At 45.3% G+C, this 26,131-nt stretch overlaps 1 protein-coding gene across 2 annotated transcripts in view; it reads left to right on the top strand.

The window, feature by feature from the left end:
* Positions 1–929: 929 nt before the first annotated feature.
* The window catches only part of ABAT (4-aminobutyrate aminotransferase), a 59,368-nt gene continuing 34,166 nt past the window's right edge, over positions 930–26,131 (top strand). Inside the window, exons 1-3 of one of the 2 annotated variants that reach the window (XM_075514853.1) lie at positions 930–1,041; positions 15,451–15,801; positions 25,096–25,224. In XM_075514853.1, coding sequence (XP_075370968.1) covers positions 25,155–25,224 — 70 coding nt within the window. In that variant the 5' untranslated portion in view covers positions 930–1,041; positions 15,451–15,801; positions 25,096–25,154. The remainder of the gene's footprint in view (positions 1,042–15,450; positions 15,802–25,095; positions 25,225–26,131) is intronic. The other variant, XM_075514852.1, reaches the window with a different exon arrangement.

Genomic DNA, 26,131 nt, shown 5'->3' with positions numbered 1-26,131 from the left:
GAGTTGACTGATTGCTGATGTCTTCAGAGAGGATTGAATCCTGGCTATGAACTTATTGATGCATCAGCTCTGCTACTGACGTAATCTCATCTGAATTCTGGACTGTTTCAGTGGTAGGGATGTGCGTGGTGTTGGGTAGGAGGATTCACGTGTCATCAGTGTGTCACTGCCATGTGCATCGCATCCAGCTGCTTCGATCCACTGCTGTCCACAAGAAACAAGTGTTTGTTCTAGGTCGGGCTTAAATATTAGTGAAGACTTGGATTTTAAATTTGGAGCTTGGCATCAATACTATATTTAATTTGAGTTTCTAATCTGAGTTAAAAGTCCAAATGACTTTCCCTGTTGCTGTGTTTGCTAAATTAAGTATGTCCCAAGTGACTGCAGGTAAATATTAGGAATTAATGAAAGGACAGTAGGTCTTTGTGAAGCTGCAACAGTGCAGACCCAGATTCCCATCACGATGAGAAAGGAGGCTCCCCTGCCCTTCTCTCGGATGCGTCACGGCCTACAGAGCTGAGCGAAGCAGAGCAGTCCAAGGGAAGGGCTGGCAGCTCCTTCTGCAAGAGGGAATTAGCTGCTAGGGCCAGCAACGGGATTTTGGGTTCTCTTCCTTGTCTTCCCTGCCAGGTGTGATGGCTACCTACGCTGCGGTAAGGGAGCGCGCTGCGACGGCGGTTACAAGTGGGGTCGGTCAGTAGCGGTGCGTCCCGTCCATCCGCGGGAGCAGACCGCCCCTCCCGCCCGCGGCGCCGGCCCTCGCCCCCTCCCCTTCCCCGCTCCCGCTCCCCAGCGCATCCCCCCGCCGGGCCCTGGCGCCGGCCCCCGCCTCGCCCACCGCCGCCGCGCGTCCCCATTGGCCGCGCTGGGCGCGGGGCTGCGGGCGGCGGCGCGGATTGGCTGCGGCGCGCGGAGCCAGGCAGAGAGCGGCGGCGGGGGCAGCGAGCGCGGGGCCTGCGGCGGCGTCTGCCCAGCCCGGCCCGGCCCGGCCCGGCGGCAGGGAGCGCGGCGGCCGGAGGAGACGCAGCCCCGCACCTCCCGGTGAGCGGCCGAACCGCGCGGGGCCGGCGGCCGGGACGCCGGCCGCTCGGGGAGGGGGGGGGGCCTGCGTGAGCCCGCTGGCGTTCCCCCCGCGCGCACCCGCTCCTGCCCGGCGAGCGGGACTCCCCGTGGGCCCCGCTGGGCTAGGAGCCCGCGGGCTGCCGGCCGCCCCAGCCCGGCGGCACCTCTCTCTCGCCGCCTCCGGCCCCGCAGGCGGTGCCCTTGCGCGCCGGGGGTGCGGGGCAGCCCGGCTCGCCCTGCCGCTCGGCGTGCGGTGGGGAAGGGGAGCAGGCTGCCCTCGCCCGCCCCCCGCTGATGCCCTTCCCGCGGCGAGAGGCTGCCAGACGCCCTTCCGTCGCTGTCCCCACCCCCGAGGGCACCCCAGCGGTGCGTGGGGTGACGCTGGGGCTTCCTGGGGGATCCGGCCGTGGCCCCTCGCCCCCCGGCTCCCGCTGGGCTAGCGCGTACGCGTGGGCTGAGCGGCAGAGGTGCCGAGTGCCGCGGGGGGGTTGGTGGTCCTGCTGCTGTCGGGGGGTGCTGACAGCCTGGGGGAGTCCGTGGTTTTTTGTTGGGTTTTTTGGGGGGTCAGACCTGAGCGTGGTTCTGGACCCCGCAAGTGCCGGGCATCGCGCAGCCGGCAGCCCTTCCCGATGGATTCGGGGACCGTCCTGAGCAGGAGGACCCGTTGTCACCCGCGAGTTGCGCTGCGGAGGGGTGTGTAACGCTGCCTGCCCCGGCAGCTGCGCTCTCTGTGGGGCTCGTGTCCCACAGGCGGGCGGACGTGACACAGAGCTGCGGAGAGGAAAGGGGGGAAGAAGGGAATGCGAGGGCACAAACCCCATGGGAAAATATACGCATACCGTGGGGAAAACACGATCGGCTTTGCATATAGCTGTCCCCTTCTTAATATGTTGCAGCCAGCTGAGCGGAAATCTTCAGTAATGGTGTTTATGGAGGCCTGCTGCTGCACTTCCAGCTGAGATTCACCAGTTCTTTTCAGTTTCCTGTGCTCCAGCTAACGTCTGTGATGCAAAACCTGAGCTACTACCTCAGGCTTTGCCTCGAGACCTCCCTGGCTTCACTTTCCTTACCTTCATTTGTGCTTTAAAGTAGTGTGTGGCTGTTTAGCCAGAGCTTTGCCTTTGCCTAGCTTGGCTTTTGCCTCTGTGATTCTCCTTCTCTGTTTATAAAATATAGTGAAGGGAATGATATGCAAAGAAACTGAACTATTGTGGGAGATTTCCAAGTAATTTTGTAATCAGTAATGAATATTCAGGCTTTCAAAAATTGGATTTTGCCCTACAGTTCAAAGGTGTGGCTTATGGGTATGGGCTCTTAAAAGAGTCTTTGCGCCTATAATGTGAGGCAAGGAATTCAGTAAAGGATGAAAGCCAACTGGTATAAAAGGAGGGTACTGGTAGGGTTACCTCCTGGAAGCTCTACAGTAAGGAAATTACTTATTGAGTCCTATTATAGTCTGATTATTGTATTATAAATTTAATTGAGGACATTTTTTGCAGCTCTTGCTGCATTGGTTTTTTTTTTTACTGTAGTTGGTCTTTCTGTGTAGTTGAGTAGTGTGAGTGTTGGGCAAATTGTGTCTGGGGTAAGTTTGTCTTCTCTGACTGGCGTTACTTGGAGGTCAGTGATTCAAATGCTAGATCATAGCTCACAGTACTAAAGCACAGCATATGCAAAGAAGGATAGCATCTGGATGTCATAGTGTTTCTCATCCTTAGTGTTTAAAGCACTTCACAAATGAGATAAACATCACTGGACTGACTGTACAGATGGGGAAACCGAGACAGATAGAGGGAAAGAAAGCTCGTATTGCAAGTAACCTGCTGGGTAGCCTTTTGGACTCAGGATCAGTGTTCAGGTCTCCTGTATCTGCAGTCAGCCAGTGCTCTGCCATTACGCTGTGTTGTACCTCTTGGACAATCTGGAGTGCAAAAGACTGTGATACAGACATCCCCAGATAATGGAGGCCTGAGTCTGTAAGCATATGGTGTTATTAGACAAGCTGACCACTTGTAAAATGCATGGGGGGAAAAAAAAGCAATAGAACTGCTTTCTCCAAAGCCCAGCCCCTTAGTCTTCTGAGGAATAACAGGCTTAGAGGCATACTGTACAGTGAGGTGTCTTGTGCATTTAGATACAAAGTAAACTGAAATAAGTGGATAAAATTGGATATTTATGCCCAGGAGGCAGTAAGCAAGCACAGCATGCAAATAAACATCAAGCAAATCAGTAGGTGTCCTGCTGGCAGCTGTGCTGTCATTGGAAAAGGAAAATGTCCTGATCTGGATTCTTTCAGAAGCAGGGAGGAATAAAGATGCTCACAGGCCGTGGTATGTACATCCAAACCAGTTCTTGCTGCACCTGCCAGCAGCTGAGAGGTCTCCAGGTGGTTCCCCTTGCCCTGTCTGGTTTGTATGGTGCTTAACAGTGAAGCTTCAGACCAGTTTGTACAATGCCTTGTGTACCCCACAGCTGTATTCGTCAGCACTCTAGCAATAGCTGCCTGTGTGTTCAGGTACAACTGCACAGATCTCAGCCCTGCCGGGTGTGCTGGCAGGGACGGCTCCTGCCCTCCCTCAGAGGTGTCACTTTGACCGCAGTGTTCCTCCTGGTTTGTGCTCTGATCACTGGGCATGAATTAAAGCAGCTCAAGTTACTTCGTGACGTATACCTCTACTACTGCTTGACTTTATACTCGCAGTGATTATAATGTCAGGGTTCACATAATTAGGAAGATGTCACAGCTGGTCTAAGACAAATTGGATCTGGTTCTTGGCTTCCCAGCTCTGTTTTATGACTTCTAAGGATTGAGAGTCCATTCCAGAAACACTTTTTTAAAATTTTAGATGTTTCAAGTACAAATTAAGATTCCCTTCCTTTCTTATCCAAATGGAAACAGCTTGTGGAAATGTCTCAGAAAAAGAGCTGTTTAGTAGCGGTACATGTATGTACGGTATGAACAGGCTAACATTCATTGTTGTATCCCTGTTGTTTCAAGATACAACAGGGTTGTATCTTAAAATCTTACTGTACTGACTGTATACCAGAAACTTTTAATCAAATGGTGACTCTGAACTTGGATGAATCTCCTTTGGTCTTGGCTTTGCCTTTGCGAGAGGGAGCAGGGAAAAGAAAGGAATACGTCTTGATGGGGTAATTCTCAGATTTCATGTAAGACATTTCTCCTCTTTATTGTTTTCAAAGACCATTTGATTCTGTCTTGTATGTTGCAAATTGTCAATCTGTGTGCACCGTTTTTGTTTGAGCAGGCTTTTCCAGTAGTGCCTACTCTTCTTTTACAGTTCTTTTTAAGCTCTTAAGAGTTTTTCAGGCATAATGATGAGACTGAATCAAATAGTGAGGCATCTTATCCCATTTGAAAGCACAAGTAAGAGAAAAGAGCTGGATTCCATCAGAAGGAGAGCAGCTAGTACTGACATGTAGGAAGCTGTGAAAGTATAGGTAAGTAATGCAAAAATGACACATCAGGAGCACTGCAGCTTAAAGACCACGAATACACTACACAGGTAATTATCAGTGTGGGCCTGTCACCTATGGAAGGGTGGATATGCTTTAAAACTTGTGTAACAGATTTATCTTTCAGGAGGCTGAAAACACCCTAGTCTTATTCCAGACTGATCTGCTTTCAAATTCCTTTTCTTTATGAACAGAAGACATTGCCTTAGGGGTCGGAGCTGCTACCAACTTAAAGTAGATAATTCTAGCAGCCACTGCTCTGTGGCGTGAAAGCCATATATCTCTGTCCACTCTTTGTTTCTGAATTTTGTGATCTGTTTTATCAGATCACAGTCCTGTTTCCTGAAATGACGGCTATGGGCCAGGAAAACAGAGAAATTGATATTTTCTTAGCCATATGGTGTTTGTGCAAAAATAACAGTATTCTGGGGGTTTTCCAAAGCATGCAAACTGTATAAAATGGAGAATATTGTCCTAAACTGTTTCTGTGGCTTTCAGGCTCTTTTCTGATCTGTGGGAGTAGGGTTCTGTACTGCGTCCTTGTATTAGATTGTTTGTCTTTCCTTTTGCAAAATATTTTACTGTTCATTTCCCATCTCTTAGTTAGCCAGATACTAGAAATTCAGCAGAAGAATCAGGTAGGAACCTTGGTTATGTGTTGCAGTTCTTGGTTATATGAAAGAAGAAGGTTGTCTCTCTTGCTCTCCAGTGGAGGTGTGTCTATTTGCAGCAGAGAGAACGTTTTCAGAGAGTATGTTTTTCTTTTGAAAAGATATCCCACTTTTTGCAGCATGAAGTTTATGCTCTTCCATCCTAGTTTGTGGATTTGGAGTATTTCTGCATTTTGTGCATGGCGGCTTCTACAGTTGTAAGTTCTGTTGAGGAAATGAATACATGTTCTAGCTCGGGCTGGATAGTCATTTAATTATTTTACCGCACCAACTGGCAGCTGATCTCACTAGCTGCCACTGTGAAGTTATATTGCAGTCGCTTCTGAAGCTGTACTTCTGAAAGCTTGACGCCTGCAGTGTCAAGGACAGAGGCCTGCCCTAGTGATGAACTTACTTTTTAAAAAATGATAAAGCTGTACTGTGCTGGTTGATGTGAGAAAGCACTAAAACCACTCAACTAAAAGTAGTGCATTTAGTAAATGAACACTGCCAGCTTGAAGAAAAGGGCCAGGAATGTGAACTTAGCTATTCATACTTAAGTGATTCCCCTTTACATTGTGTACTGCAATTATTTTAGTGAATCTCTGTCAGTTTTAATGCAGGAAAAAAACATTTGTGTAGATGAGTGCTTATATTGTACTGTATCAAACTCTTCTTTTGGCCTCTGGCTGAAAGGCAGTGTCCTGTGTATCTTTCTGTGCAAGGTATAAGGCACTTTAAAGGCAGTAAAGCTTCAGACTTGGTGAGTTTCCCATTTAGATTTTATGACTTCACTCAAATACAACTCAGCATTGACAGGGAATGGAGCTCTCTAAGAAGTGTGTATCTTCTCGTGACTCTTGTGAAATTCAGTAGTTTAAAAATTAAAATCTAATTCTGATGGTGTTTCTGAGGGCAGTTTAGAGTAATGCGGCTTGCTAAAGATTTCATATAAAAAGTCAGTATGTCTCAAGTACACTCCGGGTGACAGGATGAAGTGCCAAACTACTGGTTTAGCTGTACAGCTATAATTCTGAGAGTAAAAGAACTTCTAAACCTGTCTCCAGCTTTCCTTATCTCGAACACTTAAAAATATCCCTTATTCCAAAAGAAATTTTCCTTGCCGTCCCCAAGCAAAGTTCAATTTTAATTTTACAAGTGAAAATACATTGCTTTGCAACTGTTGTGCCCATATATAATTCTACTTTACATAGGATTTTTTTAGCAATGTTCTTAAAATGCCTCTAGTTTGAAACCTAGCATAGTTCAAGTACTTTTTTTTTTTTTTTTTTTTTAATACACTCCTAGCTAGATCTGGGACAGAAAACTGGCTGCATAACAGCAAAGAGACTGAGTAATCACTGAGCAATTCTTACCTGGCACCTGCTAAAATACACTAGTAGAACCCAACGTAGCCGTGGCCCGTTCGGGATACGACAACGTACCCTTTGCCAGCCCAGCTTGGCAGGCGCCGGCGGCTGCTGGCAGCCTCCGCACAAGGGCGATGGCACTGGGAGTGAGTGCCTCAGGAGATGTGGTCTTCCCAAGAGCAGAAAGCTGTTCCCTAGCCACAGGAGGAGATGGCTGTTGTGGAAGAAACCTGCTTCCTTTGGTTTATAGCGCGTTCATATTTTGTGCTGACTCCCTTACGATACTTTTCACTGAGTCAGCTGAGAGGTTTGGATTCCTGTTCCCGAGTCAAAGTCTGCTCTCCGTTCCCCACTGACAGTGCTGCTTTCACAGCTGTATCGGCCGTGCTTGTGAGCATGGATCCTGGCGTCAGGATCAGCGCGTCTTTCTCGTGTTTCCTTTCATCTCTTCTGCCATCTGCATGTCACGAGCACCAGATTTTCTTTTCCTTTTAGCCTGCCCGCAGTGTCAGCACGATGTACTCTCTATTTCTACTGGTCTTCCCACATAGCTTTCCAGCCCCTGTGTCTACTGTGCCTCAGATCTGTTTTAAGGACTCTTCGTCCTGCCTGTCAGCTCTAAAAACAAATGCTTTTGACTAGAAGACCATTATAGCTGTGTAGGAGGTATAGCAGAACATACGCTAGCCTGTTGGATAAAAGACCTGCTCGTGTGGAAAGGGAAGCCGGAAGGGTGGACAGGGTAAACTAAAGAAGCGAGGAGAGGTGCTGTCCTGCCAGTGATGTTAGCCGGCATCTCAGCCTGGAGTACACAGGTTGCTTGTGGGTCGGTTGGATGGCTAGAAAGCACTGTGATATATTTATGGGTGCGGAGAGTGTGACCAAAGAGTGTGGATTTCCAGCACAGGGTTTTCTTTCTAGTTGTTTCTTGGGGATTTTTTTTGTTTGGTTGGTTGGGTTTTTTTGAGGGCTTTTATTTTTTTCCTCCCCTTGTAAGCTTGGTTTCATCACTGGTTTCTCACAGAACAAAACAGTGGGTGTTGGGAGAAGACATAAATTAGTGATGATGTTTTCATGATGTCCTATTTTTAATGTTTGGCTCAATTTTAAAGTATCCAGCTTCCATCTCTAAGCTTCATACCAGGCAAAGCACAAGGCAGCCAGCTCTTCATGGAGATCTGTACCCTCCTGCTGGATGATTTCATGCTAGCTTTCTTGCCTGTAATCTTGGTATTAAATCCCCCCTTCCTCTTCCTCCTTCCTACCCAGCAAATGAAGAACCCTACAGATTTTTTCACAAGAGATGTCACCTCTTGCCCTTCCAGCACTTTTCCTTTTTGAATGAAGTAATGCAAGAATATGGGCTTTCAGAAGCCACTGAGGAAAACAGGGAAAAAAAAAGTAGTTTGCAAGGAAAGGAAAGAATAATATCCCTCATTTGTATTTGTATAGCATCAGGCTCAATCTTGATTAAAGACTTTGAACATCACAACAGCATGCCAATTTTGGCTTCCTCTTTTAGTGAAGGATAGAGTGTGCGGAGGTTCTTGGCAGCATCCCTGGACAGTAAACACAACTGAAATCAACTCCTATGTTTTAAATTGGTCTGGCAATAACACAAAAATGTGAAGAAGTAACATAAATAACAAAAATTAAGTATTTTAAATAAGCTTATAGTCACTTATTAGCAGTCATATTTTTTGTTTGTATTATGTTTCCTCCAAATCTGTCTGTCAGGCTTTCTTCATGTTAGATGCCAAATAATGGGACCAGCCATCTTGTTCTTCTCTGTCACCTCTCTTTCCACATCTGGCATGAATGGCACATTTTTTGCCAGGCACTTGCTTGATACTAGTGTCGCGATGTACACCCAAAAAAATTAGGACTAGGACGGAGGGATCAAGTTTGTATTGAAGCATTTTTAACAGCTCACTGTTTAAATCTGATGATATAAATGATTGCCTCAGTGGGAATTAGAGAATATGGCAGGTTAAAAAGCTGTTTAGAAACCAAAACAAACTGCTCTGGCATGACAGGACAGATTTCAGGCATAAGATGCTTCCTGGCCACGGGCCAGAGCGTAATCCGAGGGCGCAGTGCTGCGGACAGGCTAGGGGCCGTGACTTCCGAGTCCTTACCGACTTCACCGTTCCAGGCGAAGCACGCTGCTGAGCCTGCTGACAGCGACGGTCCCCAGAGGGTAGGGACAAGGGACCTGTTTTACCTCTGTGGACCGTACTGTCATCCACCTCAATGTTCTCTCGTCCCGGCTCCAGTATAAAGCAAACCTTGTTTTTTGCTCCACAGCTGTTGCTGCAATGCAGGTTCCTGGAGAGGGAAATAGGATTATGCAGTCAGAGTGTGCTGGTGGAGGTAGGAAAGCGGAGGATGAGCTTGGCTCAGATGAACTCCGCGCTCCTTATTTGCAGTGCAGTTTTACTGGCGATGGAGTTGCGGGGAGGACAATCTTCAGTTTGTTCCATGGTTTGGGCAGTGGGTATTGTAAGGGGCTGGCGTAACTGCTGTAACGTGACGGTTCTGCCTTGGCTGTTGTAAAAAGCAGCTGAAGAAAAACATAAAAAGGGCTGGCTTGTGTTATTAAGAGAGGAAGCAGAGGCAAATGGAGATAATGACACGCGGTGCTAGGGGCTGGATTCAGGAAGTTGTGGGGCCTTTGACTGGGAAGAACTTTCGTGATCCCAGCAACCATCTGTGCGTTGCAGTAACTATAGCTAACAAATCTTGTTGTGCTTTTTTTCTTCCAATTATGAAGTCCAAAATGCCAGTTCTTTTAGAATTGCCTTTTAGCGGTAGCAGGAGATCAGTGAGTACTTGCTTAAATTCTCATCAGTAATCTTTATTTTTCCTTGGCCACGAAGGTGATTGGAAAATACCTCTTCTGATGCAACCTCTAAGATTCTTGATGTTAATTTATTCATAAAAATTGGACCATTACATGATCGTGAATGAGTTCAGAGTTTGTTCTTTTGCTTCTCTGTAGATTTTGGTGCAGTGGGACTTTGTTCGGTCAAAATGGTAGGGCTGATGATGAACATGGGTTCATGGGCAGGTGATGTTTCAACCGTGAGTCAAGTGTGGTGGCTACTCTGGCTGGACCTCTTGTTCCTCACACTGCTCAGTTGTTTCCTTTCACTGGTGTACCTCGTTTTCTCTGAGCTGAACTTGTGACTACACTGCATGCTGTGAAGAGTTTGGTGATGTCTCTTCTCCAAACTGGGAATCTCTCTGGTGTGGGTGGGAGACTGAGCCACGCAGGTGGCAGGAGAGCTAGGTGAAAGTGGAGCTCTTCGGAAGAGAGGCTAAGAAGATGGTCCTACCCTTGCAAACCCAAGGTTGGTTGGGTGGCACCATACATCCTTTCTGGATGCAACACTTGCATACAGTGTATTTTTTTTTTCAGAAAATACACAGAGAACATCATGTTCCAGAGTGATCCGATAAATGATGGGAAACAGCTCATGGGTCCAATTTTACTGTTCTGAATGGAAAAGGGAGGAGAAAGGGACTGTTTGTTACATCCGGTCAAAATCCATATGCAGCGTTGCATAACTGATCCTCTGCTCTGGCTGGTAAGCAAGCTTTGCAGGCTTGCAGCCGCATTCCTCTCATCTATTGCGAAACTTCAACCTCTGGTTATCTCTTTCAGCTACTGTCACTAGTTAACAGCAAAAAGGGAAAAGGGGCAGCTTGAGATAATACTGACATAGTGCTTCTAAAGGCTAACAAAGCACGTGATTTAGTAACTTCTGTGAAGAATTATCTGATTACTGATAAATCCTGCAGTTGCATCCATTCGGTGAAATCCTGATTTTATGAAGGAGAAGAAAAACTTGCCCTTTTTTTTTTCTTTTTTCTTTTTTGTTTTTCTGAGCTGCTATGACAGTGCTCTCTTAGGGCCTCTTGGGAGGGAGAGGTTAAGTACCACTGAATGAGGATGGAGGACAGCGCTCTGAAGGGAAGTGCTCCGCTGTCCCATTGTGCTAGCACTGCTTACTTTCATGAGCTATCCTTAGAAAGATAAATACTTCCCTTAACAGATTTTTGTTAAATAAATAAACAAGCTGTTTAACCTAACTACCAGCTCCTTATTCCATATTGACTGTATTCATCCTGGAGTAACTTGGGGGAGCTGCTTAAAATTACACCAGCAATGGACTTACCTTAACCTCTTTTTGATACAGTAGTCATTCCTAGTGTTCATGAGTGCCTTTGTGGCAATATGGTAGTTACAGAGGCAGGCTTGTCGGACAGTGCAAAAAGGGAGGATAGCTGCTGCCCCATGCCACTGGACAGCTTACATTGACACCTTTCTCTGCCCTTGTAACAGCATTTTTGTGGTATTTGACAGAAAGTGCAATCTCCTACCTGTCCCACCACACTAAGGCTAGTGGTATTGCCAGCTGATTTGTTACTTAATATTCATCATTACAGCCTATATTTGCACGATACTTCCTTGCAGCACCCGTGGATGTTCCTCATGGGATGTTTGCGGAGCTGCGGGACGTCCACTGGCTCTCTTGGTTGCTGGAAATGAACAGAGCCAGCACAGAGCTGCTCTGAAGCTGTTGGTGCAGGAGCTGAGGCGTGCGGCGCTGACACCGGCTGGTGGTGGCATGGACACTGGCTTCGGGTACTTCTCACAAGGTTTCAAAACATGCTTGGAGTGTGAGTGCAGGTAGATATTCCAGAAAGAGTTATCTCCCAAACCCTGAAAAAACAGTTGTTTTCCATTCCTGCTTTTATCTTGTCTGCAGTTCCAGTTCAATGGGCCTTCTCCTTTATGAAATGGAAATAGTGGGTATCTTCTGTGATGCCAGAAGCAGCTGACAAAATATCCCGGGTTTCTGTCCCCACTCCAAATTTGTGCAGCCTCGCTGAGCATCGCACTTACACGAGGATTCCTTCAACAGTTTCCCGATTGCAGGTCCCTCTTCTCTGACCCTAGCAACTAAGCTGGACTTGCTCAACTTGTAATAGAAACTTTTATAAAGATTTTCCCAGTATGAGCAGCCTTCCCAAAACTGTCCAACACTTTTTAACTACCGAAATGTGCCGTACAGAATCTTCACATTCATGTGATTCATAGCTTTTATGTACCAGACTGAAAAAACAGCGCTTGGTCTCTTATGTGGGTGCCAGCATTATCGTGAGAATAGAGGCTGCAGTATAGATGTACCTTGACAAGACTTCACCAGTGAGTTTAGCCAGTAGCACACTTAGTAAGGTCTAATTTACCTCCTCAAATTTGTGTCCAGGTATTTAGTACTTGTGTGAAATCTTGTAATGCAGCAGCTTCTTTTTTTTTGTCAAATAGGCAATATATTAGGAGTAAATAAGCACAGTTTATGCAGTAGCCATGTTTTTTTTCCTCTAGTGGGTAACTTTCATATTTTGATAACCTTCAGTGAGTCTTCCAGTTACCAGTTTTCTACCTTGCTTTCAATTCAACAGAGTGCTTTGGCTCATTCACAACTACAGTTTTGTGAATGGGCCCAGTGAAGTAAAAGGGACCACTTGAGAAATATGTATCTTGCTGAATCAGATTGGCACTAGTTTCTTTGTCCATCTGGAGCCCAAAAATAATTTACAAAACATACTAGGGAATTTAGCCACAGAGTCTATTGATTAAACACTGTGTATGTATCTATGTTCCCTAAACTGTTTTGAAAACTGCCCAGCTGCTGTTCTTTTTACCCTACTGCCTGAATAAACAGGCAATAATAGGACTTTTGAATAGTAGAAATTCATAGTAATTGTGCTTAATTCCTATATCCTTTTCCTTCTCCTCCTTCTGAAAGTGAAGTTCTCGTGTTTAATGGGAATTGAAGTAGTTGGCATCTGAAGAACAGAGGGGGTGATCCCACTCACCCTGTGTCAGCGTAAGCTGTACCAGTTACTGACTTGTAATGCAGGTGCAGTTCAGGTGTGCCCTTGCACACATGCAACCTCTGATTTTTTTAAGCTGAGCATCTGCCCACCAAAAGAAATCCCTGGACGTTAGTGGTATTGATTGCGGTGAATTCCACTCTGTTCATGAGGCTTTTTACTTCTTTGAAAGAAGAAAAACTACCTCTGTACACTTAGTGTAATGTTATTGAGTGTGCTAGGGTAGGAAGCAGTCTTCTGACTCGCCACAGGTTGGAAAAGCTGCCGTGTGTTGGGTTTTCCGCAAAGCTAAGCAATCCCAGTCTTTCCCTTTATTTTCTGTTTTGCCCTTCATGATAATCCTCTTCATCCAAATAAGATTCTTATCCTGCTGTCTGCAAATTGTTTGCTCGGATTTTTATAATTAACTTGGGGTTAACATTTATATAGCCTTACTTTATGTTTTCTTCCAACTGCATTGAAAGACTTTTTAAATAGATTTTAAAGTGAAACTAGTAATTACTGTTACTGTTCACAGTACCTAAAAGTTGATTTGACACGCCAGTTAGTGCTTTATTCCTTCTCTGAACATGGCAAGCCCTTAAGAGGGGTGTTGCTTTTCCTCTTCATGCAAGTTTGGAGTCCTGAGACCCTGCTTTTTAGTCCTGTGGCAACTCTGTTTTTTGAAGGAGGACTAGGACTTGGTGCCGAGTATCCTGGCTTGCCTTGCCCTCTGCTTTGTGATACTAATGTGTTTTGTTCCCGTTTCTTGCAGGCGTATATGACGTTTAGGATTTTGACGTCTTGTCTCTACCCTAGAGCTGCTATTTCTGGATACTGAATTTTTCTCAAGTACTTTAGCTCTGTGTTGTTTGAAGTGCTTTGTTTTTCCTAATAAATTGTGGCAGATGCTTTCTAGAGTGTGAGGCAGGGATTAAGGAGGGCTATAGAGTGGCTTCTGGAGGAATTTGCCATCATTTGCAGTGAAATCCAGCAGTTGATAACATAGTTAAACCTTCTAATATTTTCCATAAGAACAAAATACCTTTTATACTGACCTTGTGCTTTTACTTGGTCTTGTGGACCAGCCTGGCCAGAATCTGATCGCCATTTTGCCTTGTATCGTCATAATATATTTCAGAAGAATGTATGTAGTATTGATACATAAAAATATATGTGTCAGTGGAAAGACATGCTTTTGATCCTGCTAAAGCAGGAGATTATTTTCTAACAGTGAAGGACTGTGTAATGAGTCTTCCTTGGAAAACTGCATATCAGTGCAGATTGTATACTTATTGTGGGTGGTTGGCGATGTCCTTTCCAATGACAGACTATTCAACTAAATCTCGTTACCAGTGTTCTCTTGATTAAATCAAATGGAAGTCCATGGCTTTCTTGTTACAATCCACAGTTTTGTGAACTGCACATTTTTAATACATCTTAAATAGGGGCTTAGCAGTTATAGTTGCTTCAAATCACTGACATAAGAGTGACTGGGACTTCTGCGTTCTTTGCCCTGCAACAGGACTTACACGAGTCATTGTCCCTGCAACAGGACTTACACGAGTCATTGTCATCCTCTTTGTGCATCCAGCCTGCCAGGCAGGGCCATTATGGATATGGAGGGGCTGAAAGCAGCCATATGTAACAGCAAGAACTTACATCCCACCTAGGAATTGACAGTTCAGTGTCGAGCCATTTGATACAAGGGTTGAAACAAACAAAAAAATCCACTGCAAATAAAAGTCGACTACTGAATTGCTCGCTCTCTGGAGGATGAGTTTCCAAGCAGTTAGACACGGCATGGCGTAGCGTGATGGGGCATGATGCTGACTGGAGTCTCTAGATGATGTTGTCGTATAAATTGTTAGCACCACTGTAGCACTTCACAGTAAGCTTTTCATCCAAGATAATTTCGTTTAGTGAGTTTAGCCTCACATGATGTAAGGTGCCTCAGCAGAGGCACAAGAATTTCTTTGTCATACCTCAGTCTCCCCAGAGTGCACCCTTAGGAGCTGTAATCCTGATTATTCACTAAATAAGTGTAGTAATAAATTGCTGATACAAAGCATTGCCTTGAATCCAATGTTTTATATGTGGTGAGTGTAAATACCGCCAACTTTTCTCAGTCCTTCCCCTCTACTTTGCGATGTGTCCCTGTGCTAACCATCTGTCTGAATAGGATTATTGCACTTTCTGTGGTAGATTAGCTAGTTAATAAGTTCAGTTTAGAGTCAGTTTGTTTTACTGTCTGGCAACCACTACAGGCCAGTTTAAATATGTAATTTACAGTCTGTGTATGTAATTAATAACAGATTTTAAATTATGAAGAAGGTGAGGGATCAGCTTCAGTCTTTAATTTGGATCAAACCAACAGCTTGTTACTTAGGAGTAGTATGGTATCTGTCTTATAAACGACTGCAGTCTGGGCTCCTCTCTTGACAGCTGCTAGTATTCACATGGGATCCCAGGCCACAGTCTTACGGCGAAGGAGAAGGGAAATGACACAGTGTCAGCCGTGTTTGATTCCCTTCTTTATTGGTGTTAACGGTGTTTTCATTAGCAGTTTGTCTGGATGGTGATCAGTTGTCCATTTTGTGTAGGAGAGCTCTGGAGAGCAACATGGTGACTTTCAACCACGTACTCCTGCAACGGATAAAAATTGGTTGTGTGGATGCTGGCATCGCATCTGTTGGTGTGTAAATTATCTGTGTCAGGATAATGTTGCAATGGAGAGAGACTGCAGAGTATGTTTGGTCTACCTGAAGGACTTTCTGTCCCTCGTCATTCCTGTGTTAGCATGGTAATCATCATAACATCCACCCCAACCAAATAAATACTGCTGCTGTTACTGCCCTGAGAGAAGGCGGAAGAAAACGTGGTGCTGTAATAGCAGCACAAACTGGAGTCACGAGATTGCCAGGGACCTTACTGCTTCCTATAAGCATTGCATCTTCTATCTTTGTCGCTTGCTTCCGATATCTGTCCTTCCCTCTGTCTCCTAGACCCTTCCTTACGCCGCACTGTGCTTGTGCTGAGCCAAGGCAGCACAAGTCTTGGGCCCGCTCTGGTTCCCCGAGGACCAGGCTGCTCCCTCGTCTCCCTCCTCGCAGCAGGCGGGTGCAGGAGCTTTGGCCTCAGCCCCTCGGGCAGGCTTCAGACCCGGCGCTTAGGAAAGCATCCTGCCGAAACGCCGCATCCCACAGCTGGAGCCTACGGGAGACGGGGCGTGAAGCGGGTCCCACGGCTGGGATCCGGCCCCTGGCTCCCTGCTGCAGCGCAGCCCTGCCTGTTGGGGGGCACGGAGCACCCCCTCCTCTGCCAGCGTCGTTTTAATGCCCTGATTACTGAAGCGGGTAAGTCACCATCTCTCTTGTAATAATTACACATTTCCTCTGTGATTTTTCACTCGTCGGTTGCCACAGCAACCGTGCCGTGGCTCAGCCGAAATGCTGTCACAGGGATTTAAATCTGAAGCGGCTCAGCCTTTTCCTGCGCTCTGGCGCATCTTCCCTCGTGCCCCCGGCACCATGGCAACCTGGCGATGGCATCCCTGCCTCGGCGCTGGCACCCTGGGCTCGCTCCCCCTGCGTCCACGGCCCCGAAGGGATGCCGCCGCCGTTCTCTGCGCGTATCCGCGTCTCTCCCGTTCCCCACCTCGCGCGGTGCGCGGCGGGAGGTGCCGTCGGGGTGCGTGCTGGCTGTTGAACTGCCTGTGCGCAGCCTGCAGGAACTGAACGAGCCGACGTTAGTTTATGACAGTTGTGTGCCCAGGTGTCACCCTCGGGACGTTTGCAAACCAGAGTAAAATGAAGGGTTTTAAGGACAAAACCTGTTCTTCAGCTTCCACAATTCTTGAAAGCTAAGGGGCCGTTTCAAGCGTTAATACAGTCTGGCTGTGCATCTCAGGAATTTGTTTTGAGAAACCTGCCAAGGCGGCATTCGGGTGAACTCAGACTCCCAGGGGTCCGAGCCGATGGGCTGCACCCACGTGCCAGAGGTCCTGGAGTAGCACGGGGCAGAGCCAGACGATCTCGGCTTGAGGCGAGTTGGGTATTGCTCTCGGCTGGGCTTGGCTGAGCACGGGGTATAGCTCGCAGGAGCTGGTTTCGTTAACCTTCATTAACTGGGGCATTCCCTCCAGCTAAGCTGCAGGGTCACAGCTCGGGGTTTCCTCTGGGTGATGCCTGTCCTCGCTGCCGGCAGTCGCGAGCGGCTGCTGGAGGGAGCTGACAGCAATGGCATTTCTCACAAATGCAGCCGGCAGCAGCCTACTCTAAAGTGAAGGAGAGAGCGGCGTTCTCAACCAGCAAGCTGGCTGCAGGGAGTTCTCATCCAAGTCATGTAAGTGCCGTTGCCTTGTGCCTGTGTGCGGCAGGGATTAGCGCAGACTCCGGCCGAGCCTGCAAGGGCTGCACTCCCGTGCTTTCTGTTCGGAGGTGAACGCGTGTGTCTGTGTATGTGCAGGCATGTAACGTGTCCCTGTCTCGGATACGCATGCTTAGCTGTTCCCCGGTTTGTTTGCTGGACCCCTTGTAAAAGGAATCTCCCGCGTGCGTCTGCTTTTCTGTGTTTTCGGCTGAAACGGGGGTCACCTTGAGAAACCAGAGCACTCGCTCCCGTTTAAGACGTTTCCCTTGGTTTGGTGCAGGCTGCCTCCAAGTGAGCTATTTTATGACTTCAGGAAGCAGAAGAATAAATTGTGCTTTTACAGTGCATTTTATTTGATGCTATTTATCTATCTATTTTAATGACCTCTGAGGAGGCGGCGGTAGGATGCTGAGGAATAAAATCTTACAAGGGAATATAACTGAATTTCCTTGGAGGAAGCTCCACTTGGGGATATTTTGCAATACTTACATTTTTCCAAAACTACAGAATGCTTGTGGAGGAACGAATCTGAAAAGTGCGGCTGTGTCATAATTTAAGGTGTTTAACCTGTTGAGAGCTGGACTGTTTTGGTGTGGGAAATGTGTGGAAATTAACAGGCACGGTTTGGATATGTTGTTGCCATCTGCATTTAAAATAATGGATTCAAAATATGCAGGCTTGAAGAGAGGTTCTTACGGGTAGCTCACTAGTAAAGTTCACTGAAATATCAAAGTGCAATTTTTTTCAGTGGGAACTATCAAGGAGTGACAAACTAAAAATTTAAAATTTTTCAGCTAACGTTAGTTTAGTTGTGCTTGTTTTTTACCAACATTTATGTTGGTAAATCCTGAATCCTAGTGTGCCATAATTGCAACGTTCCCACCTGTTCTTATTCATTGGATTATGGACCAGGAGTCTTTTCTTTGTCCAATATTTGTTGGAGAGAGGGAAAACAGGGAGACAAGGGCAGAAAGATTTTTAAAAATAAAAAAAAGAAAAAAAGATCTATTCATATCCAACACCAAACCCTGCTTAGAAGACTTCTAAAGAGAAGAACCTGGACACGTGAGTGTAATGACACTTCTGACTGTCGATGAGTTTTAAAGCTTGATGGAAGGTCTGAAGGCTTCTGTTCTAGCTTCGCTGCTGGTTCAGCTCTGACCTAACTGTTGTGTCATTAGGCAGGTGGGTATTGCCGTGTCATGCTGGATACTGGGCAGTACTTCCAAGCTATAGACATGAGGTTTTTGTCTCGGGCGTTGCATCTTGCTTTGGTCTTTTGCTGCAGTTTTCAGAACAGACTGACTTGAATGCCAGCTGAAGGTGGAGTGAGATAAGGTAGCTGTGCAAAAAGCCAGTTTATTAAGAAAGACTTACACTGTTGTGTGCAACATTTACTGTTTTGTCAAGACTCGAAAGACAAAACCAGTCTCCCCATTCCTCTTCTTCTGAACAGTAGTGAGAGTGTTTGATCCTGCTGGTGTCAATAAATAAATAAGCAACCATGAATAACAGACACTTGAGCTTTCCTTGTAACTATGACAACCGTGTCCTTGACAACTTAAGTACAATCGTGGAGTTTCCAATTACATCCTGTTCTAGACAAAGCTGTTAAGGTTATTAGAGGAATAAACAGCAAAAGCAACTGTCAGCTTGTGAAGTGTTTTCTGGCAAAATCCATTTTGGTGGTAGATACACGTTTCCATTTGCAGGTAGCTGTCGCTTGTCTTGTTGTCGGTGTTGCTTGGTGGGAGATGCCTTGGTGAGCTGTGCTCTCCGAGGACAAACTCGCCGTTCGTCAGTGAGGTCACTCTTTGCGCTGACTTTTTCGGCTGCTGCCTGTGAAATTGTGCCAGATGAGTGTCAAGCTTCAAAGTGCTCGGGGGTCTCTTTTCTGATGCGTGGGTTGTCCCGTAGACCCAGCCGACCTCTTCCGCAGAGCGTCTCAGTCACTGTAGTGATCCTGATACGTGGCCTTGGTGTTCTGGGGTGCTTGGAACCACCTTTGCTTTTGAAATACGAGGCTGTGGCCTTTGGTTGACCAAGTTGGGTGAGGAGCAGCTTGTTTCTCTTTTCTGTGCCATCTCATGAGGATGGTGCTGGGTACTGTTCTTCCTGAAGTTGAGGGTTTCAGCTCTGTTTTGTGCTGGGTTTATAGATGCTGGATGGAAAATCTAATGCCAGCCTTCTATGAACACTAGAGGTAAATTTTCTTGCAACTACATCTTAACAGGACTTTCCTATTGCCATGATGATTTGAGATCGTCTTAGTCTAGCTATCACTAGAAGTTCTTGGTGACAAACTTCTCTTGCAAATGCTGTTGTAAGCTAACTCAAATTTTTTTCAGAGCTATACCTTTGAAAAAAAACCCTGTTGAAGTAAAAGGACCTGTTGTATTTCATTGTGTGCACTCAGGCTTTCATAACTACCTAGTCTATATTGAACTCAACTCTGCTTCTGGGACCAAGTGAATTGCAGTTAAATACATCAACATGCTGGCAGGCTTCTTTATTTATTTACTTCGTTGTTTACTACATTTAAGTGGCTAAAGCAGTAAGTCAGGATTTCTAATGTCACCCAGCGCTCTGTCAATAGCAACTGCTTAAGTAATTCAATTTTTTCCTGCGTTGATCTACTGGATGTGGACATTGCCCGTCTCCCCAGGGGAGGGTGGGGTGGTGCTTAATGATTGCAGTGCATTTTCAAACAGCGAGTGCTGTATACATTGAACCTTTTTATATAGATAGCAGGATGCCATTAGGTTGCCCCATTCTTCCTCAAATGCAGACTAAGGAAGGACATGATTATGTTTAATGGATGACAGACTCGACTGTCTTCCACCTCACCCATACTTATATTTCTTTGTGAAATTGCAGGGATATTCCAGACTGTAGGATCTCCTTGAGCTATTTTTAGAAGTAAAACACTTGAGCTGCATCACCTAAGTCATGACAGATGCTTGTTTATGAACACTGCAAACCAGGAGACTTGCCCCCTTTAAAAATCCAAGGCTGCTTGTTACTATTTTTTTTTAAGACAGGGCCCTTCAACTCTCTGTTTTGTGGGCCCCAGACATAGAACACTATCTGCCAGAAGCTGGTGAAAATAATACAGAATGAGTAACAAGGGACTTTCAGGAGTTTATGGGGTGCAGAATGTAGAAGGACTAGTTAAGATTCTTCCTCCTAACTTGTCACGCTGTTGCAGAGTGAGAGATGATAGGGCTTGGGCGGCATGGATGCGGCTGGAAAGCTTGTCCCTGTTCAGCTCAGAAGCTGCAGTCCCATCCGGCTGTGGTTCTGGCAGCCTTTCTATCTTTTCCCTCTTTCCGAACTGCTTATCTCATCTGTGACTTACCATACGGTAGTCACTGCTTATGTGATTGGGTCTGTGACTCCCTCTTCTTAGTGCCCATGTCCTGGCCCCATTATCCGAACTCTTCCAGCTTGCCTCTGAGATATTCCAGTCAGATTCTCTTCCCAAAAAGCTGTTTGAAGAGCCCTGATGTGCAGGTGTGGGAGCATTGTGGAGGTTAGAAAAGGAGAAACGAGCTCATGGAAGATAAACAGCACAAAAAACTGGACTACTAAGGCTTTGTCATGTTGTGGGTCTTTGTAACAGTAGTTGGACTCGCTATGCTGTGAAGCCAAGGAAATTAACTTTTTCTTCCAACGGAAAATGAGCTTTGCAGTGTTTTCCCACTTTCAGCACAGCTGCCTGGGTACTGCCAGGGTTTTCAACATTGTTCTTTTGTTTTAGTCACAGGAACCATAGCTGACTTCGCCTCTCAATTCGCAGTTTCTTCCACTGTTAAAAAACAGATGCAGAAAATGCAGTGTCAAAGCACGCTGAGCTGTGAACTGAAGAGCCACCCTCCTTGCAAACCATCTACACCAGCTCACTGCCAGAATGCCAGGGCAGGCTGGGGTGCAGAAAGGGTGGTTTGCTTTCAGGCGTGATGCTGGTGCTGCCATGGGCTCCCGACAGAGAGGCGAAGCGTCCGCCGTCTGCGGGATGGCAGAGCTCCGGGACCTTGGGCTGCTGCCCCTGCGCCCGCCAGCAGACCCCGCACAGCTCGCAAAGCGAATAAGCCTTGCGCTGTTTTCACATTGAGATGGATCCAAGCAAACAGGAGTAAAAGATAGTTTGAGATGTTTTAAATCTCACAACAATTAACACGTAGCACGACGATACCCTCGGTGCTGTGCGTCATAGAAAAGTCAAGCGAAGGAAAACAGCAAAGAAGGAATTAATTTGCCTTTACCTCCCTGCTCCCCTGCCCCCCAAGTATGCATTGTGAAGACTTGTGGAGTAATTGCAGTGTGCAGCTTGTGCTGCTGTTTCTAAACCACTTAATTGTTCTGGTTAAATGGGTTTGGAGCAGCTGAGGGACAGATGAATGTGCCTCCATGAATTTAAAACAGGCTTCTGTGTGTTTGGCATGAGTTGCAAGAAAGGGATGCAAATCCGCAGTGCTGACTTCTCAGCCGTGTCTTGCAGTGTCTCTGTTTCACCTCTTACCTCTGCATCTCCCGAGGATGCTTTCAGAGGCAGGTTTTTGCAAGCTGCAGTCTGAAACGCGGGCGTCATGCTGCATTAGCTTCTCCGCTAGTAAGCGAGAATGTTATACGAACTCCTAGCTTGTATATTTTCGCTCTTGTATCTGGATCAAGCCCCCCTGAATGTTGGGGTCCCTCTCTAATTTTTATTTATTTTTCCAGGGATTCCCCCTAAGAAACATAATCTTGTTAGCTCACAGAAACAATGCGTCTTTATATGTTCACGATAGGCTACTGCTGCTGAATGACTGTTGCCGTTCCTAGTAACTAATTTTGCCTGTCAGAAGTAATCACTCAGTACGGAATTTTAAGAGCTGCTGTTGAAAAAAATACATCCAATTTCACATCGTGTGCATTTAAAAAATCCACGTATCCTTATGTTTCATGTGCTCAATAAACATAAGCTTCCTCTTTGAAAATAATTTTTCTTACTAAAAGAATGTGACTTAAACGGTATTTGCCAATGCATGTGCTTATGTAATGCAAAATCACATACAAAAATATATGCAGATATAGCTGTTTTGTACAGTTATCTGTAACGATGGTCTTCGCCAGCTCAGGCAGTTCCCATTAGACGAAAAATATTTAGAGAAGACTTCTATGAATCCCTTTTTCTGGAAAAGCCTCACTTTGAGGTCTAAGGTAGCTAGCATTTAATCACAAATCTAATCCAAACATTGTCCTTCACGTCCCCTTTACAGTCTGATATCTGAAATTGGTGGATGTATTTTGCCTAGATTTTAAAGAGTCTGAAAGCGCACGCCGTTGCTGCGAGGCAGCGGTGCTGCTGGAGCGCGGCTTTGCTGCGGTTTTGACATGTGCACGAGAGCCGATTCCTGTGGCTTGCACACTGTGCTGCTGCTGCTCGCAGTGCTCGAACAAGCTAGGCCTGTGGGAATTGATCAAGAGATGGATTATGGAGGCAGAATTCAATTGGTTATTATGATAACCAAATAACATGTGCTTAGACAAATATACCAATCACATCAGCTGATCTCCTGTGAGAATTTGTGTGTGTAATGGAGATGGAAAAGAAGTTGACTTTAGTTATACTCCAATGTGATATTACATGATTTATTCTGACTCGGGACTAGAAAATGGTAAAACTTTTTATATAACAACTGTCAAGGAAAATTAGGGCTAAGCTACTTTATTTTTAAACCTCCTGCAATAATTCTTTTCTACGAGTGTTTCAGAAAGCTAATACCGTTTCCAAATATATTTTTGAGCCTTTTATGAATATTGTATTTTAACCATTAAAGGACTTAAGATAAGCAGTAAATATAAGTAAAAGATAAAATAACATTCTGGGAGCAAAGATGTAGGAGTGCTTCACCTAGGGAAGGGAGAGTAGGTGCCCCTGCAGGGAAACCTGGCCACTGGTGGGTACGACCATGCAGCGTGACTTGAAGGTGCGTTTGCTTCGTATGTGAAAAATACCTCATCGTCGTGGGGAAGGTAGATGAGTCGGCTTGTAGCAAAACGCCCACGGGAGATGACTGAAGGGGACTAGAATGAGGAAGCGAACCTGGGTGAGTTGTTGTAGCCTTCTGTCATAGGTACGTTTGCTCCATTTGTTAGTTCCTGCAAAGCTATGTTCATGTTAGCTTTTAATAGGCTCCTAGAGACTTTTAAAAAGAAATACTTTGCAGAGCAAACTTAAGGAGGGAGTTGTAGATTGCAGAAGTACAGAGCAGATAAATAGCTCTGAGCAGAGAACATCAATCAAGGTGGTTAATCATTGTGAGAGGTGCTGGGCTGATTCACCCTTTAACAGCTTTTTTCCACAGTGGTAATCTCACCGACTTAGACTCACATTTGTTTTTTCCTAGAGGATGGTCATGAGATAAGAAATGTATGGTATTGATTATACAAAAGTTAGCACAACTAAAGAAAAAAGCTGAGAGTGAAAAATTAATTAATGCATTAAATTAATCTTGCCTTATAAGTGAAGTTACTTTTTTCTGAAAAAAATTAACTAGTTCCCTCTACACTTCTGACCCCAAACCTTACGAGGCTAATCTAGCTTTTTCCACAGTGCGCACGAATGTTGTGCAAGTGTTTGCTCACCTTGGCAGATTTCAAAATACCTTGAATTTTAAACTGAACTCAGAGCAAACTAAGTGAAACCAAGTGCTATGTCGATTGTCTGGGAAGGCACAGGGAATTTTCTTTGTACCTGAGTATTAATAGGTCTGTGAATTAATAGATCTCTGTAGGCAAGGAGGTTTTTGTTTTCTTTTGCCAATTTTTAAAAAGCTCAAGCGTGAAGGAAACCAAATGGTATCTTGGCTGAAGACAATACAGAAATTAAATTTCTGATATATTAGTGTTGGGTAAGAGATACTTCCTATCATGGTAGCAATAGATCAACTGCTTCCCTGCATCTAGTCATCACCATCTGTTTGCATATTTTATTGATGACATAGAAGTAATGTAAGCAGTAAGCAGTGATCTCTTTCTGCTGGAAGATCAGCTCCATTCTCAGAAGGTATTTGTTAAATAGAGTTCTTCCCAGGAGGTTTACGGGTAATAGTGACATTGCATTTGGACTGCAAGCCTCAGTCTGTTGCTGCTAGATGGTCTACACCCACTGGGGGTGCAGGGACATCCAGTGGGGTGAAAAATGCCAGCTTGGTCTCTGTACAGGCAAAAAAGGCCTCTAATGTCCTACATAGAACACAGGGTACCACACTTCTAAGTGTGAAGTTTGAATTTAACCTGTATCCTGGATAATAATTCCATGACCTGTTTTATCTATTTATGAATTCCAGCCAGGCTTTCTGCACAGGTGATCCAGAGTGAAAAAAGAGTCATGTTATCGTTCATGCTACTTGACTTTACAAGGTCATTTATGTTTAACTAGCTGAGGTAGAATCACAGAACGGTTGATGTTGGAAGAGACCTCTGGAGGTCATCTGGTCCAACCCTGTACTCAAGCAGTGTCACCTCAGGCAGGCTGCTCAGGACCACATCCAGTTGGATTTTGAATATCTCCAAGCATGGTGACTCCACATCCCCTCTGGGCGACCTGTCCAGCGTTCTTCTATGTTTAGATGGAGATTACCGTATTTCAGTTTGTGCCCATTGCCTCTTACCCAGTCACTGGACACCACTGAGAAGACCCTGGCTCCTTTTTACTCCCTCCCGTTAGGTATTTATTACACATCGATGGGATGCAACCTGAGCCTTCTTCAGGCTGAACAATCCCAGCTCTCTCAGTTTCTCTCCATAGAGGTCTGATTAATTGGTAGAAGCTGTTTTTTTCAGGGGATTGATTTTATTTTATTTCCTAGTGATTGTCCTGCTGTCTACTTGTATTAGATGAAATTTTTCTCATAAACTTAGACTGAATCAAAATAACAGATCGGCTTGAGAGACTGACTGGAAACAATTTTTTTAAAAGTTCAACTTAGTCCACATACATAGAGAAAGTAGAGAAAAGGAACAAGGGAAAATAGATAATGATCTTTACGCCCTGACCCTGCTAAAGCTGGGAGATACAAATTTAGCCTAGAAGTCATTTGCCTCCACAAGACCTAGCATCAGACATGGGTCTCCATCCTGAGACTACTCTCAACATCAGCAGTAATCCATCAAAGCATGCTTTCAGTTTCTTTGAATTGGAATCAGTGAAAGGGGAAATTGAAATGAATGGCACAGTAATAGTGGCTGCATCCATAGGGACATGAATAAGTTTTTGCTTTTCTTCTTTTCAGAACATCAGCCAGAAAGAAATCTCTCAAGATTGAGTCTTTTTGAGTAAAGAAAGGATAAAATGGCGTCAATGTTGCTTAGTCGACAGCTGACCTGTTGCCTGCAGCAAAACTCCAGGCTGCTTGTATTTGGTAAGTGGCTTTTTTATATTTTTTGGGTTTGTACTTGGTAACTGTTCACTTTATGCTGGTGGAGAAAATTCCAATGTGAACATTGCTGGGGTTTGTCTGGTGGTGTTGAATCTTTCAAAACTTGAAGAATACAATGTTCTGTATCTTAGATAATGATGCAGTTGTAGTCCAGAAGTGGCCCACAAAGGTGCTGTGGCTTTTTTGTTGTGGGTTTTTTTTTTTCTTTTTTTTAATTCTGTAAGCAAGAACTCATTTAGTGAATAATTTGCGCTGTGAACATGCTAACTGAAACGAAGCTCTTCAGCCCTTGGAACTCCGCTTTTACAGAGCTATTTTGTGATGCTACGTGGTGCAGAGATGAAACAACCAGCCATCAAAATTAGCCTTTTTTGTCTTTGTGCTATGTAGCATGACTCTGCCCGTCTTCCCTTGTGGGGAGGTTTTGTGTGACTGACATGAAGAGGCGGCCCTCCCTGGGGATGTGTGTTTCTGCCGGTAGTTAGCTCTAGTGGGAAATAAAAGCCTACCACACAGCATCAAGCTGCTTTCTCCTTAGTGCATAACGACAAGGTCTTGCTTGGCCCCGGCTTGTAATTTAGCATGTGTATGTGTATATCGAGCCTGTAGTCTCTGTGAAATAGATATAAAAACTAAATTTCTGTTGGCTTTGTTGGACAAAGCAGTGTAGAATGAGAGATCTAGCATCCATTTCATGTACGCTTCTACTGAATACAGTATGGCTGAATGACTGTTTCTGTAACTGAGTAAATATTAATGTTTCTTCTCTCCTCCAGCCCTCCTTCTGCAGTGCCACTGTGCTCCTTCTGCCACTGCCAGGCAAACACAGAACCCTTCCATTTGCTCAGAAACTTAAACATGATTGATTTCCTTTTAAGTAATACACTTT

The sequence above is a fragment of the Mycteria americana genome, chromosome 12 (genome assembly GCF_035582795.1).
Source record: "Mycteria americana isolate JAX WOST 10 ecotype Jacksonville Zoo and Gardens chromosome 12, USCA_MyAme_1.0, whole genome shotgun sequence".
NCBI classification, from domain to species: Eukaryota; Metazoa; Chordata; class Aves; order Ciconiiformes; family Ciconiidae; genus Mycteria; species Mycteria americana.
This window is presented reverse-complemented; position numbering and strand designations above follow the sequence as displayed.